Source organism: Zophobas morio, unplaced genomic scaffold, assembly GCF_036711695.1.
Source record: "Zophobas morio isolate AGI-343-1 ecotype UQ-CSIRO unplaced genomic scaffold, CSIRO_AGI_Zmor_V1 ptg000021l, whole genome shotgun sequence".
Taxonomy (NCBI): Eukaryota; Metazoa; Arthropoda; class Insecta; order Coleoptera; family Tenebrionidae; genus Zophobas; species Zophobas morio.
Window position 1 is genome coordinate 4077145 of NW_026972126.1, and position 17441 is coordinate 4094585.

A 17441-nucleotide genomic window follows, 5' to 3' on the forward strand; every position below is an offset into this window, starting at 1 on the left:
ATTTAGTCTTGACAAAAGTTTTATTGTTACAGTTGCTAGGATTTACTAAAATAACTTAATTTTACCTATTTATCCTTCAGTAGCGTCTAAAAAGGTTGGATAAGGATTAATTTTCCCCTTATAATTTTGATAACACAAAATAAGTTTTTCAGACGTCTCAGACTTCGCGAAAAACTGTCAATTTTGTTGTACGTAGCTTTCAATTACCCCTATATGTATATTGTATCGATATCTGTCTTTACAAAGTTTTTATTTTACTCGTGGTTACGGAAATAATCACAAAAAACTATTGGACGATTCTTTTATAGACGACGGCCTAACGACAAAGCCCCAAGTACCGAGTTCAGTTTTCCTTTTAGAACTCTTATAGATCTCTGTCAATGACGGTTGCGCCATCTAGTAGACAGTTGACATTGTTCTGGAATCGGTCTAAAAAGACTAACAAAAAAACAGAAAGAAAATAAACTAAAAACAATACGTATGTGGCAGCGCGAAACTTAGAAAAATCAATGATTAATTGATTATTATAGAAATCAGTATAAAAAAAAATGTAAGTAAATGAGAGAAAACTGTAATGGAACCATAAATATTTAGTTGGTTTCTTTATTTATCAATTGCATCATTGAAGATTCTATGCATATCTGAATTAAAATATATAAAACATTCATGGTTATCTACCTGTAACAATGAATAGATTTATTACAGTTGCGACTTTTAGTACAATGTGATGGCTATTTCTATGAATATATAGTATATAGTATATAGTCACTGATGTGGTGCAAACGAACAACTTATACTACACATTTTACCAATAGAGGGCAGCAGAGTTTTGGTACTCGGTACTCAAACAATCAGTCTCGTACAGAGAGCGCCACTCATGTCTTAGTAATTTATTAATTGTTACACCTGATTAAGCCCTTTATCCAATCACAATGGACTGAAAATCAGTTGAACTAATTAATAAGCGGATCAAATATTCATATAGCAATTTGAGAAGTTAGTCGTCAGTCTTCACACACTTGAGTTTGTAAAATGATTTGATTACTCATACCCACGTGTTTCCAACGTGAATCCGTTAAAAGGCGCCAAAACCACTTATGTCTGCCTCATCAATTTTTTCCAACTCATCGATCTTTCTCACAAAGTATAGCACGTCGTTGAGTCACTACCTTTTTTATCACTGATTTGTGAACTTGTTTCTCAACTCAAAAAACAGAACTAACAGGAAAATAGGTTTATATAAAAATCGCATTTATTTTCAAAATATTTTCATTTCGGCATCAAACGTACAAACATGTATTATCACAGTAGTGCTTGCAATACAAAGTCATTCAATATTACAATGAAGGTATCAAAGTATTTTGATTATTTGACATTGAAAAAGCCACACAAGTTCACGGAGACCAGCTTGAATAAATATCAACAAAATTTTTAAATTCCTTAAAAATAATAATTTAGGCTTTTAGTGAAAGAGATTTTTCTCTATAAACTAAAACCTAACCTAAATGTAAACCTAAGTAAATAATAATTGGTAGACTCGAATCCTTCACCACAACCTCCATACACACGAATTTCGGGATCACTCAGAGCAATCCTGCGGTAGAGTATTCCATGGGTTGATTAGCTCAAAGCCGTACGGCTTCGGTTAGCCTACGGCGAATGCTTCCAAGATGTCGACGTCAAACACGTAGGACGCGAAGGCATGGAGTACACATTAGTCGAAACTTGGATAACTAATGAAGGTGACAGATAAGTGATCCATTTCGTTAAACCGATGGCCCAGATAAGTCATCAGGTTGCTACCACCCTGGGCGTTCGTAGAGTGTACCCTCGAGCTTGTATCACTGTCAACTCCAGGATGTAGGCCCTCTCCATGAGTCTCCACTTTAGAGAAGTTCTAGTCATGACTCATGATCATCAGTCAGATTCATGAACTCGTCAACGCAGAGTTTTCGGTCGATCATGAGCTGCTTGTCTTGCGGCAGTGGTGAGTAGGTAGGCGAAATTGGCTGGGGCTGGCATTTCTCGTAACATTATCCTCGAAGGACTGAACTTCTGTTTTTGTTCATTTAACAAAGAACAGTTTATTTTCACATTTTTTTTTATAGAATTAGAGTTTGAAGAATTGCTAGAAGAGCTTAACAATTTATAAATGAAATTAAAAAGAAAAGAAATTTTTTAAAAACCAAGAATACCCGGCAAAAAAAACAAAAGATGAAATATGTGTAAAAAGTGATGACGTAGAAAACTTCCCTTCTGTAGAATAGTTATTGTGGTGAGCTTAAGCAATTTTTTCCCGGTGAGGCAATAAAATTCACTAATGACCAGTGCTTTGACGGGCCACTGTATTTAAAGGACCGGTCGACTTAACACCCATCTGCATAGACCAACACTCACTGCACAATAATAAAACCGACCAGAATTGTTAAGAGGTCTGTTTGCAAAAATGAATTAGGATAATGAAAATATTCTCACTTTCGGTAATATCTAGATCGGTGAGAGATTCATTCATACTCTTGTTTAATAAATCCAGCTCCATATCGGGTTTTATTGGGTTGGGTCCATACTTCAAAGAACCGTCATCAGTTTTGTATTTTTTTTTTCTATAATTTAATGCGTTTATTTTTTTCTCGCGGCCTAATTGAAATTTCCGTTCTTGTCTGTTTTCTGAAAGTGTGGTAAAAATTGAGGGACCATTTTTGATTTCTAGCGTTCGAGATAGAAGTTTACCTTTTGTGTTGTAACTAATGGCTGCTAATTCATACCTGGATTACCTGGTCTGGTAACCTCGACAATGGAAATAATTTATTCTTTTTCCACTGATCTTTTTGGCTACTATGTAATTAAAACATTAATTAAAAGCAGTCTGGGGTAGGGTTTTGTACGTTTACTTCAACGATGTGAAGTTTATTACCATCGGACGTATACTTTTGGCAAAAACTCGGGCAGAAGTTTATATGTTGGAATATGCTTTAGGTTACCCTTAAGGATGTGTAATGTTACAAAACTTGAAACTTGAAATCCATTTTTCCTTCCTGAGTGTAAGCTAAGAAAGTGCAGTAATCGAATCCACAGAGCTTGTCACTTTCATGTTTTATCGAAATTTTATGACCCCTAGGGCCGGTTTATAGAAGCGCGAGTTAAATATTTAATCCTCGATTAATTTAACACTGGATTAAAATGTGGAATGGGAGCTCGTGATTGGTTAAAACTTACACGTCGCCTAGCAACAAACCTCAATTAAAAGTTAATCGCGAATTAACTTTAACTTCGGTTTCTATAAACCAGGTCCTAGAGTACAAAAAAGTGGTCTCTCGTTTCCGTCTGTCTGTCTGTGTGTCTGTCTGTCGTTTATGTCGTTTTTTTTAGACAGATAATCTCCAAAACTACTGGAGAGATTGTTGTCAAATTTTGAATGTATATTAGGATATCATGTAGATGGTAAAACACCAACTATAATGTGGCTAATCATTCCCACCACCAGTGCGATGACGATATATTTTTTTAATTTTATAAAATAAGACATCCAGATTTTTGGAAAAGCAACATTTTGCAATTTAACTCTGCAACTGCAAAACCCAGTGCCTAGAAATTTTGCTAACGTTTTAAGATTGTTGTAATCGTGGTAAATCATTCATGGAAATTTATTCGTTCATCCCCTCCCAAAAATAAATGACATTACGTCAAAAGTTTGCCAAATAAATCCTCTTCCCGTGGTTTATCAATGCATTCATAGTTTTTAGAATATAAGGGATAACTAAAAAAAATTATTATTGTATTGATTAAGTCAAGACGACTCATTCCATTTTCTCTAAAATTTGGAAATACAGTACTGTTACCACTTGAAACAAACACGTAGCACACTCCTTTATCTTTACTTTAACATTACATGCATATCTTTATTTTTACTTATAAAGATGATGGAAGGTTAGGTAGCCGCCTATAAAGTGTACAATCGTTGCAGGTGCGCTACCTTTCTAAGAAAAATGTACACTTTAACCCATTGTAAGAACAGGTAGCTCGGCTCCCTTTTTGGTTATAAAACAAAAGACCCAAATTTGTACAAAATTTAATCTGTTGTCTTGTGTCCGTTGTAATAAGTTTCGTGTAAATAAATCAACCAAAAATCAAGTGTTGCTGTTTATTCTCGCCACCCAACAAAGCGGAATCTTTGCGAATGAAAAGCACAAACAGATTATCATGAAAAAATAAAATTCGCGAAATCAAATCTTTTTCGAAAAAGCTCGATTGGTCATATTGTATGTCATGGACAAGGGAAGTTCTGTCGAAATAACCTTCGAGCAATTTTTTTTAATGTATGTAATTGTATTATAAAAAATGTATTTGAGTCTTTCGACGCTGCTGCTTGGAAACTCGCCCATACAACACTGTCCTGTGCTTTTTGTGCTTGAAATAAAAAACAATGTAAATATTTACAACGGCAGGCCGTAATAAATTAAACTTGTATATTCTAAAAGTTGAAAAACACCATTTTTATCGAATTTTACCAATAAATAATCTTTATATGTATATATATGATCGATGCTAAACTAAGTGAAAAAGAAATGTTGAATTATTAATTATTTATTGATCACACATATTTTGATTGAATCTTCTTGTTGGAGGCGTTATACAGCATAAATTAAATTAACCTTAAGAAAATCAACTTTTTATTTTAAAAACAATATACATATAATCATGGAACTATAATAACGGGGAACTTTAACTTGAAAGGATTATAATATATTTTCTTACAAAACATCTTGCATTGTATCTTAACATATTACTAGCACTTTTAAATATTTCAGCGCAAATAATTAGATAAAAGGGATTATACAAGATCTTTAATTACAACAAATTCGCGGCGGAATGTCAACACCCCATTCCCGAATACACAGTACACAGTTTTATAAAAAATACTTGTCCATATTTTTCCTTTAACAATTAACAACCGTGATATTTATTACAAATTTCTATTTTTTTTCACCCATAATTACTGGATTCGTTAATTGAAGATTGCGCCATCTAGTAGACGGCTCACAATTGTTGCGGAATAGGTAAAATATAAAACTAGCAAAAACAGTTATAAAATAAACAAAAAGAAGAATCTGTGGCAACGTGAAACTTAGATGATTGTTTTATCAAAGTACTATTTAAAAAAAAAACCTGTAAATCTTTAAAAGAAAACTGTAATGAAAGTGTAGACATGTAGTAGTATTCTTTATTTATTAATCTGTACAGCTCCATCTACAACTCAGAATGCTGTAAACCAAGATTCTATGCATATTTGCATATTATAAAAAAATGTATAAAATATTCATGGTGATCTACTTCATCTGGAACAATGTGACAAATCTTTATTCCTATGAACCACCAAATTATACTAGACATTTTGCCAATAGAGGGCACCATCAGTTCTCATATTCAAACAGTCGATTTCGTCCAGAGAGCGCCACTCATGTCATAATATACATTGAATGTTGAATGTATTTTCTTACTAAGAATTGTTACATCTCATTGGGACATTTATCCAATTAGAATCACATTGGATTGAAAATCAATTAGAATTAAGAGGATAAAATATTCATATAGGAACTTGGGAAGTTGCCTACACACGCTTGAACTTGTAGCATGATGACTCATACCCACCTGTTTTCTCTGCGAATCCGTTAAAAGGCGCCAAAACGCTTACCTCCGCCTGATCATTTTTTTCCCGCTCATTGATCTTTCTCGCAAATCATAGCACGTCGTGCAATTTGGGACTTTTGATTTGTCATCGATTTGTGAACTTGTTTCTCAACCCAGAAAACCAGAAATAATAATACGGAAATAGGTTTATGTAACAGTCGTATTTATTTTCAAAGTATTTTCGTATCAAAAATACAAACATGTATCACAGTAGTGCTTGCAATACAAAGTCATTCAATATTACAAACAAGGCATCAAAATATTTTGATTATTTGACATCGAAAAAGCCTTACAAGATCACAGGTACCAACTTGAATAAATATCACAAAATCTAACAATTCCTTAAAAATAACAATTTAAAGCTTTCATCATGAAAGAGATCATCTCTATCAACTAAAACCTAACCTTAAAGCGATTGAGCAAATAATAATTGAAAGACGTTGTGAGACATCAGAGATATTTACAAAAAACCACTCGAGTTCTTCACCACGGCCTCCACACATCTTCAGATTTCTGGGCCACCTTGAGCAACCCTGCGGTGGAGCAGTCAATGGGCTGGTTAGGCGACGGCGCGTGCCTCGAAGACGTCGAGGACGCAGGAGTCAAAGGCATCGAGTACACGTTGGTCATACCTTCGGGAACGGGTGACCCTGGTGGCGTATACGGATTCGAAACTTGGATCACTAAAGGCGACACTTTATCCATCTCGTTGAGTCGATGTCCCAAATGGGTCATCAATTTGGTACCCAACTGGACGTCCACGTGGGGAATTGACGCCAGACATCTGGAGACTTCGTTGGCGCAGTGGGTGTACCCCGCACGGAACCTGTCGGCGTCGATGACGGGGTTGGCAGACAGCCTTTGCTGCCGCCTCAGCTTGTGGAGATGGCGTACTGTCAGTTCCAGGATGTCGGCCTTCTCCAGCTTGGACACGTTTTCGCCCTCGCTTTGAAGGGCCGTGACCATCAACTCCTTCAACTCGTCGAGGCATCGGTTTATTCTGGCCCGGCGTTTTCGCTCGAGCATGGGCTTCATCACCTTGCGGTACTGGTAAGTACGCGAAATGGGCTGCGGCTCTTCTACGGACAACATCTCGTACGACATAACACTCGGAGCACTGAACACACGATGTGTACTGAACAGCAACGTGGATCTGAATGAAGAGGAAAATGGTAGGGCGCGCTTTTATAGCTGCCCCAGGTGTGTGTTGGTCGCAAGCCCAACTCTGATCGTGGGAAACTCAGAAGCTAGCTCGTTCCCACACTTAGGCCACCTGTGGCAAGCCAAGCGCGTGCAGCTGCCCTCGTTCTGTCTCTCTCGACCGCTCCTCGTCGCACTCGCGGACTACCATCGTCCGTGGTCCTTGTTTTCAGCTCGTGCTTGGTGCGTGGATGGACGGCGTCGATCTTCCGTCCTTCACCGACACCGAGATTACAGGATTCGTTGTCTTGCTCCGCTCTATTAGCTTGTGCCTTGTATTGTTAAAATGCATTATTGACTGGGGCACCAATTATGTTTTTATTTGTTGGTTAAGTTATTGTCTATGACTTTGACGCTATCAGCCGGATTATTAGCCCGTATCTTTACGATTATCAAACGATTTGTAGCGACGCCGAATTCGTGTAATTAAACCGTTCGACTCGTTTATTTTAGTGTAAATTTAGTTTCTGAGTGGACTATGATTTAGGGTGGGCGATTAAAGGCAGCAAATCTGTCTAGAAAATTTCGGAACCTATAACTTTGTAAACATTAGAATAATATCTTACACAACGAATAAAATATTGATATCTCAAAAATATTAAACTTTGACTTCATATGTCTCAGCTCTGAAGACAGTGGTTCTGTTTAAATTGTTAAACCGCTTGACGTAAATATGTATAAAATTTTATTAACAATCAATACTAAATTATAATTGAATGCTGCATCATAAATGTGAAATCCAGTATTTGACCTTGCTGAAATAGACCTTTTTTTTAACATTTAGTAATTTTTATTCATTTTCAATCACCTTTACTTTATTTAACCAAAATTGTTTATTGCAATTTAAAAAAAAAAATACAAAAGGTTATAATTTAAGCTTTGACGTTCATGAAATTTGCATACGATTGATTATTGATACACAGTAAATACTTTAAAATCCATGAACTTAAATAATCAGAAGCAGGCGACGCTTTATACTTCCACTTTTTCTACAATTGGCAAATATTTGCATAAACCTGCAGTTTACATATTTTCGAATATTTTTATTTTTGGCTAGCTTTGTTATAATATCGATGGTCACTTATACCTACATAGTTTAACAAAACCACTCACAAAAAAATCTCAAATTAGGTAAAAGTAGGGCATTACTTAAATACTTATAATCACATATTTCTATAAAAATACCTAGGAAGTGTATCTTTGCCTTGATTTGATATTTAATCTTTTAGTGAATTAATACACAAACTTTAATGTCTGTGAAAATTATAGTTTTGTGGTCTATTTTTTAAGACTTAGGAAGAACATTTTTTTAATTAAAATATCTACTAAAAATGTTGCTTTTTTATTTTCAACAATTTCTGTCTCCACAATTTGTCACACAATGGTGTCATTATGTAAAAGTATTAGTCGATTTAAATCAATGTATGTAGGTACTACGTAACTTCGAACGTTTCTAATAAAAGCATTGCCATAATATTATATAGTAGATATAAAAATTTTCGTCTATTAGATGAAAAACAAAAGAAAAAAATAGTCAAAAAATATCTAGACTGAGCTTCTTTCGCTCCTGAAATACAATCAATTAAACCACTGCAAATTTATAAAAATCATAAATCATATCTAACATTTTTTGATCTTGCAAATTTCAATTTTTAATGGTAAACTCTGATTGAAATATAAATAACGATAAACGTGATTACCCAATTACAAATAAAGGAGTATATTTCAACCGAAATTTTCTTTAGAAAATTTTATGACAACGTCATCAACATTTTAGTGGGGATAAATATATCAGTTTTGTGAAATCCATTGTAATACTAAGATAATAACAAATGTGCTCCCAGAATGTCAGGACAATGAGATAAGACGTTTTTGATTTAGTTATTAAAATGAATTGCTTCATTCATATTTTTTTGACATCTTGTGTAACCAACTCTAAAAATGTTAGTTCGCATGTTTCAAGCAAGATTTACCTTAAGAAAATTTAAACAGATGAACTCTGATCAACGCTTTACTATTTGCTGCGAAATTTTTTACAAAATTTTGAATTTTCTTGCAAAAACTGCACGTATAACTTTTGAAACATGAGTGAATTAATAAATCTTAAATACAGAAACATATTACATATGTATGTGTTTAACGTTTAATTAAATTAAAAAAAAAAAATTGCGAATTAATTTTTTCCATGCTAACCCTTATAAGCTACTCGTATAAAATTCGCTAAATTAAATGTTATGTATAATTTTTCGGACACTTTTTGTTCGACTCTACTCCAGAGGCGAGGGAAGTTCGCCGATAAACGAATGACACGGTAGATATTGTTTTTTAGATTCCTGTGGAGACTTCTTTGTGCATTCATCATACTTTGGTTTTATCAATGCTGTATATCCTAAGGTAATTATATTTTGTTACTGTTAGTTTGAAAATATTATTGCAGAACTAAACATTAATTTTTATGACATAAGATGGCAAGATCAAAGGATTCCAGATCTCAAAAACTGCAATGTACACCATGAATTTTGGTTTATTTTTGGTTAATTTTAAACATGCATAACAAATATTTTGCACGCATGTACAAAGTAAATTTGTAAATCGAAATGTTTTCACACTTTAATGTGCACATAACTCCAATTATATGCATATAACGATACGCATAGCAGTTGACTAGCAGTGCAACTTTTCAACATGTCAGGGATCGATTCGATAACGGCTCATTTATTTTACCAAGCGCAGTGAGATAAATAAAGGGTGGACTTAAACACATAACTTATAAATTACCAAACATTTAATAAATTTCGCCCGAAAAATAATAATCAATAATTATTTCTGCGTGATCGATGAGAGTTCCAGAACATGTTTCCGGTAGGAGAATGAAGTTATTACTGTTTACATTTTGCTTAAGAACGAATATTTTCGGGAAAGACTCTTTACTATTTCGTTGTAAATGTGTAACAACGTATAACTAAACATAATAACGTTAGTACTAAAAATTTTGAAAATATTACACGCTTCAAGTATAATAAATATTTAATTTATCGGTAATGAAAGATTTAAAGAAACAAAATTGTATAATTTTTAGTCATCTTAAAACTTTAAAAAATAAATGACTTTCGTTCACCAAATGATATACCTAATGTTAAAAAATCGAAGTATATTCGAACTTAATACTATCGTATCTATGTATTACGTAAGTATTCACCCGTTGTTTTTATTTTCACAACAATTACAGCGAACAACAAAACACCAAAAGAAGGTCGCCATCACTTCTTGAACAGGAAGCCCGCAATTATTGATTTTTCCGCTACAATCGATGATGTTTACATTGTTAGTTCCTGTGAATCGCTCAAGGTAAATCCGTACGTGGCAAAGCAAAAAGTGATTCGATCAAATCCGGGGGTCACCAGAAGACAATGAAATGAATCAACTGAAATTCCTATATATCTTTTGATTTACTTTTTAACAAAATTGCCATGGGAACTGTGGTATAATACGCTTTTACTTCAGAAAAACTTAATGGCACTTGCGATTCAAGGAGTGAAGCATTAGATATCCATTAGAGGAGTCCTTTTATTACCATGGCAGTGTTTTTGCATCTTTTGCTTGGACAAACAACGGGGTTTTGGAATTAGAATATTCGGTCACATCCGGCCCGTGTCTTTATTGTTTTCTTCAGAATATTTTATGGAGGAAGTACTGATCGATAAGTGAATTAAACGATGCGCTTCTTAAGAAATTGAAATTATCGCATGGTTCAGACCCACTTATTAAGCGCCGAGCGATTTTCCAGTGGCAAAACTCAGTTATGATATTAAAATTAAAATCACTAACCTCGATCGATTACTGCCTTTAACGTCGTCTGAACCTTACAATTTATTAGTGCCATCCGTGATTCATTTTGATTGTAATTAGGGAATAATTGCACGAAATTACCCTGTCACGGATAATTACAGCGTCTTTTAAGCTGACCATAAATATAAATTATGGTAATTACAAAAATAAATCAGATGCTTCAGAAAATGTATTAATAACACCCATGGGGAGTAGTGGCTATTATTTACTTACTCGAAACGCACACCTCCCTTCCGTTCACAATTAACGAACGTCATCAACCCACTTTATTATGCCCGCATGTCGTCGACTGTACTACATTGTTTTGAGTCCTTGAAAAATCGGCGAATAATTACATTATTTTTAGAATTCGACCGACATTTTTATGAGCCATAATTTTTAATTATCTTAACGGCCATCATGTGATGCTGTCGATAAATTATGTGATGCGCTGCAATGATGGGAACTCAATTAAGTCCGCCGCAGTCGCAAAAAGCTAGACAGGAACTACAAAACAGGTACATTAGTAAAAGCTTTTTTTAGGCGGTGCGTGATGGTGACATTTGCATAATCAGCTGAAACGTTGACACGGTTCAAGATACTTTAATCATATGTGAGAAAATCCGCAGATGCGCGTGACGTTCAAGATTATGCAGTCGGAGCTTAATTATTACAGCAAAAAATAAAAACCGAATTAATATTCCCGGTTCGGTGTGTTTTTTTCTCGAGACATTAGTAAATGATTCCATCATAACAAAAATGGTTCCATTGCACTTTCACAATTGGCGCTAAATTTGCGGTTTGGAAAAACCAGTGGCGTAACAGTGGAAAATTTTGGAGCAAAAAAATACTCGTATTTTATATTTAAACAATATTTCCAAAAAAAATACAACGGTCGCGTTTTGGATAACCATAATTGTAAACAAAGGTGACAGTTATGTTTTTTTTTGTATTTTCATGTAGGCATACACTTGTTATTATACCATCCAACTCCATGAACATTACTTGGTTATTTGACAACTAAATATATTCAGTGTTGGTGGGTTGCTTTTTTTTTTTAAATAAGATTTCACTAAAGCACAAACATTTTATGAAGAAATGGAAACGAATTTTTACAAAGACACTTAATTGAATGTGTCTATAATTAAGCAACTCCATTATATAAATCACGGTATAAAAACGGTATCTCTATATACATTGTTGTAAAAGGAAGCAAAAGGAGCAAATATGCTGTTTATTTAAATTCACAGATTTTTAAAACAAATGCGAACTTTATATTAATCAATTAAGCCTGTTGTTTAATCAGATTTTACTTTCATTCGACTTACGATTGTGGGTGAAATAAATTGCATTATTATTTAATTAGCTTGTGTGGGCAAAATTAAAAATAATATACATGAAATCGTTTTAAGTTACCGTTGGAAAAATACAGCGATTGTAAAAGAGCGTTAACGATCACTTTAATTAACAAATCGGAAGGCATGGTTAAAAGAAACACAAAAAACAATAAAACAAATGAACAAAGGTAGTTTATTTCCTTGTCATATCTGTTCTTCCAAAGAGCACATCCCTTCACTTTTTGGTAAATATGTATTTCAACAGCGATTGTAAAAGACTGTTAACGATCGCTTTAATTAAGAAATCGTAAGGAATGGTTTAAAAACACAAAAACAGTCAAACAAATCAGTAAAGGTATTTTTTTAAATTTTTTGGTAGATATTTCCCATTTTTAAAAAATGTACTTTTTCGCAAAAAAACTTTATACATTCACTATTTTTGAGGTGATCCCATACTACTTTTAAAATAATGCTTTCACTGACTGTAGAAAGCCTAGTCAAAAATTATTGAACCATATTTAAGCAGTTCCGCTTAAAAGAAAAAAAATCCGATAATTATACAAGCAAATATTCCTTCTTATAAAATAAACTGAGCTTAAATTCAAAGGTTTAACTGTACACATACATGATCTCATAAAAGGTGAAAATTCAATTCCTTATGGCTTTTTTAGAGTGTAAAAAAAATCACCTCAAAAACTTACGGTTAATAAAATGACATTTAACAACAAAATAGTGTTAAGTTAGAAAAGTGCAAATCTGCTTAACGCAGAGTATTCAAAGAAAATTAATAAATAATAATTACAATATTGTTACACTCACAAATTATATACCTACTAGCCGATATCTTCTCGTCAACATCAGGAACACAATTTTTGAAAAACTTTGGTTAACAAGGACAGCTTCAAAATTAATTTACAACAAATGCTGGAAGTGGGAACCCCCGACTTATAAACACAATAACCCTTCGCCTTAACTGCATTGGCCACATTTTCTAAAAGTCGTTTAAGTGTATTGCATAAATTAAATTTTTTATACATATATGGCCACAACAAATCGCAAGGACTGAGATCACATGATCTAGGGGGCCAGTTGTTTTGTGTATTGAAACTAATAATCTTATTGTCATAAAATTCAGCCAAAAAATTTATTCTAGCTCCAGTTGTATAAACAGTAGCACCATCCTCTTGAAATAAAAACATAAACATGGATTAGTTTATTCATTATCCAGCTGATTTAAAAATGGAGTTAAAATAAAAACGTTTTTTCGAGTTGGTCATCCGGGCATAGAGTATTAAAGAACCATTGACAGTATCGAACTCTTTGAAGAAAATCAGTTGGACGTAATTCATGCACATATGTGAGACGAAAAGAACACAAATGAAGAACTTTTCCTAGAATCGTATTTACAACAGACAAACCAAGTTGTTGTGATAAATGACGGATAGAAGTATCCAGAATTTCTGACATTGCTTCTCTCCCTTCTTCAATAACTCGTAAGTTCGCTTCTTGGACGGTCGCTTCCAGGTTTTCATGCCACCGATTCATTTCCTTGAAAATTTTTTAAACAGTCGTTTAAAATTTGTCAAAACTGCTCTCTCTAGTCAGATCTTGGTAAAAATATCGTAAACAGCAAAACTCATACACTATTTCTACAAAGAATTGATTTTTATCAAGTAAACGTTTCAAGAGACTGGACAGGAGTAGTGCCATTGTAAAATGACCCGCGGCGGTTAATTTTCGCTTAAAATCTAGGGATTTTAAATTCAAAAACTGGGGCCACAGAAAAAAATGGCAAAAAGTTGATTAAAGGAAAACAAAATATAAGTCTACTAAAAACAGCATAAAAATACATATACTTACACAAAAATTTTTTTTGTAGTGAAATAATAGTTTTAAATGTTTAAACACAGCACGACGAATGTTTGAAAATATATATGACCCGGGATTCTACCTGGTATTGGCACAGTGTCAACTAGGGCTAGATTCTGGTCACTGTCTTTTTAGCTTCACAGAGAATTTTAATGCATACTTAAATAGCGTTCCAGCAATAAGAATAAGCATTTATAATTGAAAACGTTGTTCCATTCTCAATTTAAAATTTCGATCAATAATTTAATAGATGATTTTATTTCCTCTTGAAAGATTGCTGTACATATGTCAATGGCGGCGTAAAGAGAATACTTACAGAAAAATCACTTTGCAAAAACATACGAAAAAAAAAATCGGGACGCCAGACAAACGGACAGACAAACAAACAGACAGACCGAAACGGGAAACCCATTTCTTCGTAAAGTAAATACCACCACAGATAACTGCAAACGCCGTCATTTACTTTATGAGGGGTCTTTAGTACTTTGGACAGCAACCTGCAATAAAACCATTACGAACCCTTCCCAACGGAGGTAGGACTGCAGCCAGAGCCGGACTTCAAATTTTAGAGCGTTCATATATGAGTTATGGTAGAGTTAATTTTTATTGGGATTTTTCTAGGAATAGGTATGTATTTGCAAAGATTTAAAAAGTTTTAAGAACCACACTTTCATGTATCCTTAAATTTTAAGATTAAATTCCTTGAAAGCGGTCCGTCTAACTGTTCACGTATTGAAACAAATACGGTCCTGGAAAGGTAAGGGTGGCGAGTAATCTTGATTGACAGTTTTATGCTGGATGCACATTCCGAAGTGGGCGGAAATTTTACGACGGCAATTCCCACAAATAATTGGAAAGATCGAGAAAATGTAAAAGTAGAGAGTCGGCCGACGGACCTCAGTACAATACTTCCTTCGCTTATGCTCGGAAAGTAAAAATAATGTCTTTATAGATTTTATGAAGAACTGGACTTAGTGTTGTTCAACCTAAAGGTCGATTTATAAATTTGTCACTGACGTTGCAATTCGCCGTTGATATTGCTGTTGTGAGATAAATACGCAGCGAACGTATGCGTCGTTCATATCATTCGTTGACGTTGCCGTTGAAAGTTGGCAGGCCGTTGAGGTGACGTTCGAGATGACCGACTTTTTAAATGTAATAATATTTTGCCTTTTTTTTCTTAATATACATCGCCAACTTTTCAGAACAAGAAACTTAAAACATGGTATATAAAATGGTTTATGCAAGGAAATATGGGTTTTGCATTTATTGGGCGGAGCCTAATTGCAAAATCGATATTTGCTTATATAAATTTTCCATTTTAAACATATTTTAAGTTTCGTGTTGTGAAAAGAAGTCTATACTCATTAAAACAAAAAGGCAAAATGTAGGCCCACCCACCCGCCCTATCTCAATTGTGATGATTTTTTTCATTCGCCCTGAACCAAGGGGACTCAGCTTAACTGCAAAATACTTATTTCTTTACAAGAAATTAAAAACATATTTTTGAACATCGTGTTGTTCAAAGAATACTATGTACATATACTATTAAGAAAAACAGCAGAATATAAACCCCGCCCACCCACCCTATCGCAATTGTAATGATTTTTTTTATTCTTAGAAACCTAAAACACGTTTAAAATGGTTAAGTTATGTAAGGAAATATGGACTTTGTAGTAGGCAATAGAAAACCGCCCTGGGTATCAAACCACGATACGCCGCCACTGGCATACGCTCAAATACTTCGTTTTGCGTCACTTTTCTTAGCAAGTATATTAATTTTTAAACCCCCGTTTTAGAATCAGGCAGTTTTTGTGCAATTTATTTATTAAGTTGTTTCGGATTTCATAACATTTCATGTTTACATACGTTATAAATAGACACCAACAATAAACTTAAACATTTAGCTTAAAAAAAGGTCTAAATTTCCTTTCATTTTCAGTATTGTGCATGTGTTTTACGAGTCTAGTGGTTCCCATTAATTTTGTAGAAATTAGTATAAACAAATTTCAAAGATTGCTTGCACGATTTTAAGATTATTTTCGTCAATCCTTGAAAATAGGGCAAATGGTATTCGCTGAAATTGAAGGAGGATGTAGTGAAACCCTGCTTTTTGACAAAGCAAATGTCGTCCGAACATCCCTCTAAGACCGATAAATACTTCAAAATAACTATAAGCAACTTGTGGAGCATGTACGACATACATGACAAAGCTTTCACCGTTTGTTGAAATAATGTACCAACTTGGATCTACGATAACTTTTACATACATATATACTTCTTGCACGACTTCAACTTAGTTTTTACAGTGTTATAATAACATGCTGCGTTTAAACACTGAAAAAATGAATTCGACAGTTAGATAACTGCGTGTAAATAGTTTAGCGAAATTAGCGAAAAGAAATATCACACAACGACTGTAACATCAAATTTGCTGTTAGGACCGACGAAACATGAACAACATTATACATGATTGTTTTCGCGAAATTTATAAAATTGTGAGAAGCCACTATCGCACTTGAAACCATCCACAACAAAAAACGCAATCTCGGGCATGTTTCCATGGAGTGTGTACACGCTCACGTTAAAACCAATTAAAGTTATTACACGTGTCACGTAATCGTGAGTTATAATTCTATTCACAACATATTTTTCATACTTTATCACGCCACTCTTTTACTGATAAATGCATATTTGAGATATATATTTTTAAAATGCAGATTTCCGTTAAAAACGAAACTCACTTAAACAATTCAGCGATAATTCAGGTAAACAATGTGAAGATTTATGATTTCAGCAACGATAATTTACATCAAGATAAATGTATAATTATTAGTGATAAATTGTTGTACTGTGGTTGGTATAAAAAAATAGCGCACGACATATTCTAAACCGCCTCTGGGTCACTCATTAAAAAGAAAAATACCTATTAGCCAGTAATAAACCCATAATTTGACAAACACACTGGACCAACTCTGCGCCGATCTCGGTTTACAATAACACATAGTTTTTGCATCTGGCGCAAATCGTCTAACCTTCAAAATCAGGTTCGTGAACTGCTCAACACGTGTTTTTTCGCGCCAGTTTTTATGGAATATTAAAATACACCCAAGGTTACAACCAAAACAGAATGCAGAAACCGCCAAACAAAACATACTATTCCATGGAACAGACGTCAAAAAATCACGCACGAGCGCGTGATTCCTCTTTCTTTTGCTTCCCGAAATGTCACCACTGCAGGCGTCCGGTTTCCAAGAGCCTAAACGTTCGATTCTAAGACCCATGGACGTGCCCATAGGCGTGTGCGTGGAACGTGTTGGACGTCGGTCTATTGGAATTGAGCGTTCCCACGGTCGGCGGATATGTCAATAGCCAAACTGATTACGTTATGCGCCTACTTTCAGTGGAAGTTAGTGCACGCATTTTGAAAGAAAATAATCTGCAGTAACCGCAGGCAAGTGTTATACAAAATTGTTCATGGAAGAACTAGTTTAAATATTGTTAATTTAACAATGTGTA

The 17441-nt window shown here is 34.2% G+C and overlaps 1 protein-coding gene across 1 annotated transcript; it reads right to left on the reverse strand.

Moving 5' to 3' along the window:
• Positions 1-5830: 5830 nt before the first annotated feature.
• On the reverse strand, positions 5831-6913 carry LOC135132098 (enhancer of split mgamma protein-like). Its single transcript, XM_064060030.1, has one exon. The coding sequence runs from the start codon at positions 6790-6792 to the stop codon at positions 6172-6174; it is 621 nt and encodes a 206-aa protein (XP_063916100.1). The 5' UTR covers positions 6793-6913; the 3' UTR covers positions 5831-6171.
• Positions 6914-17441: the final 10528 nt, after the last annotated feature.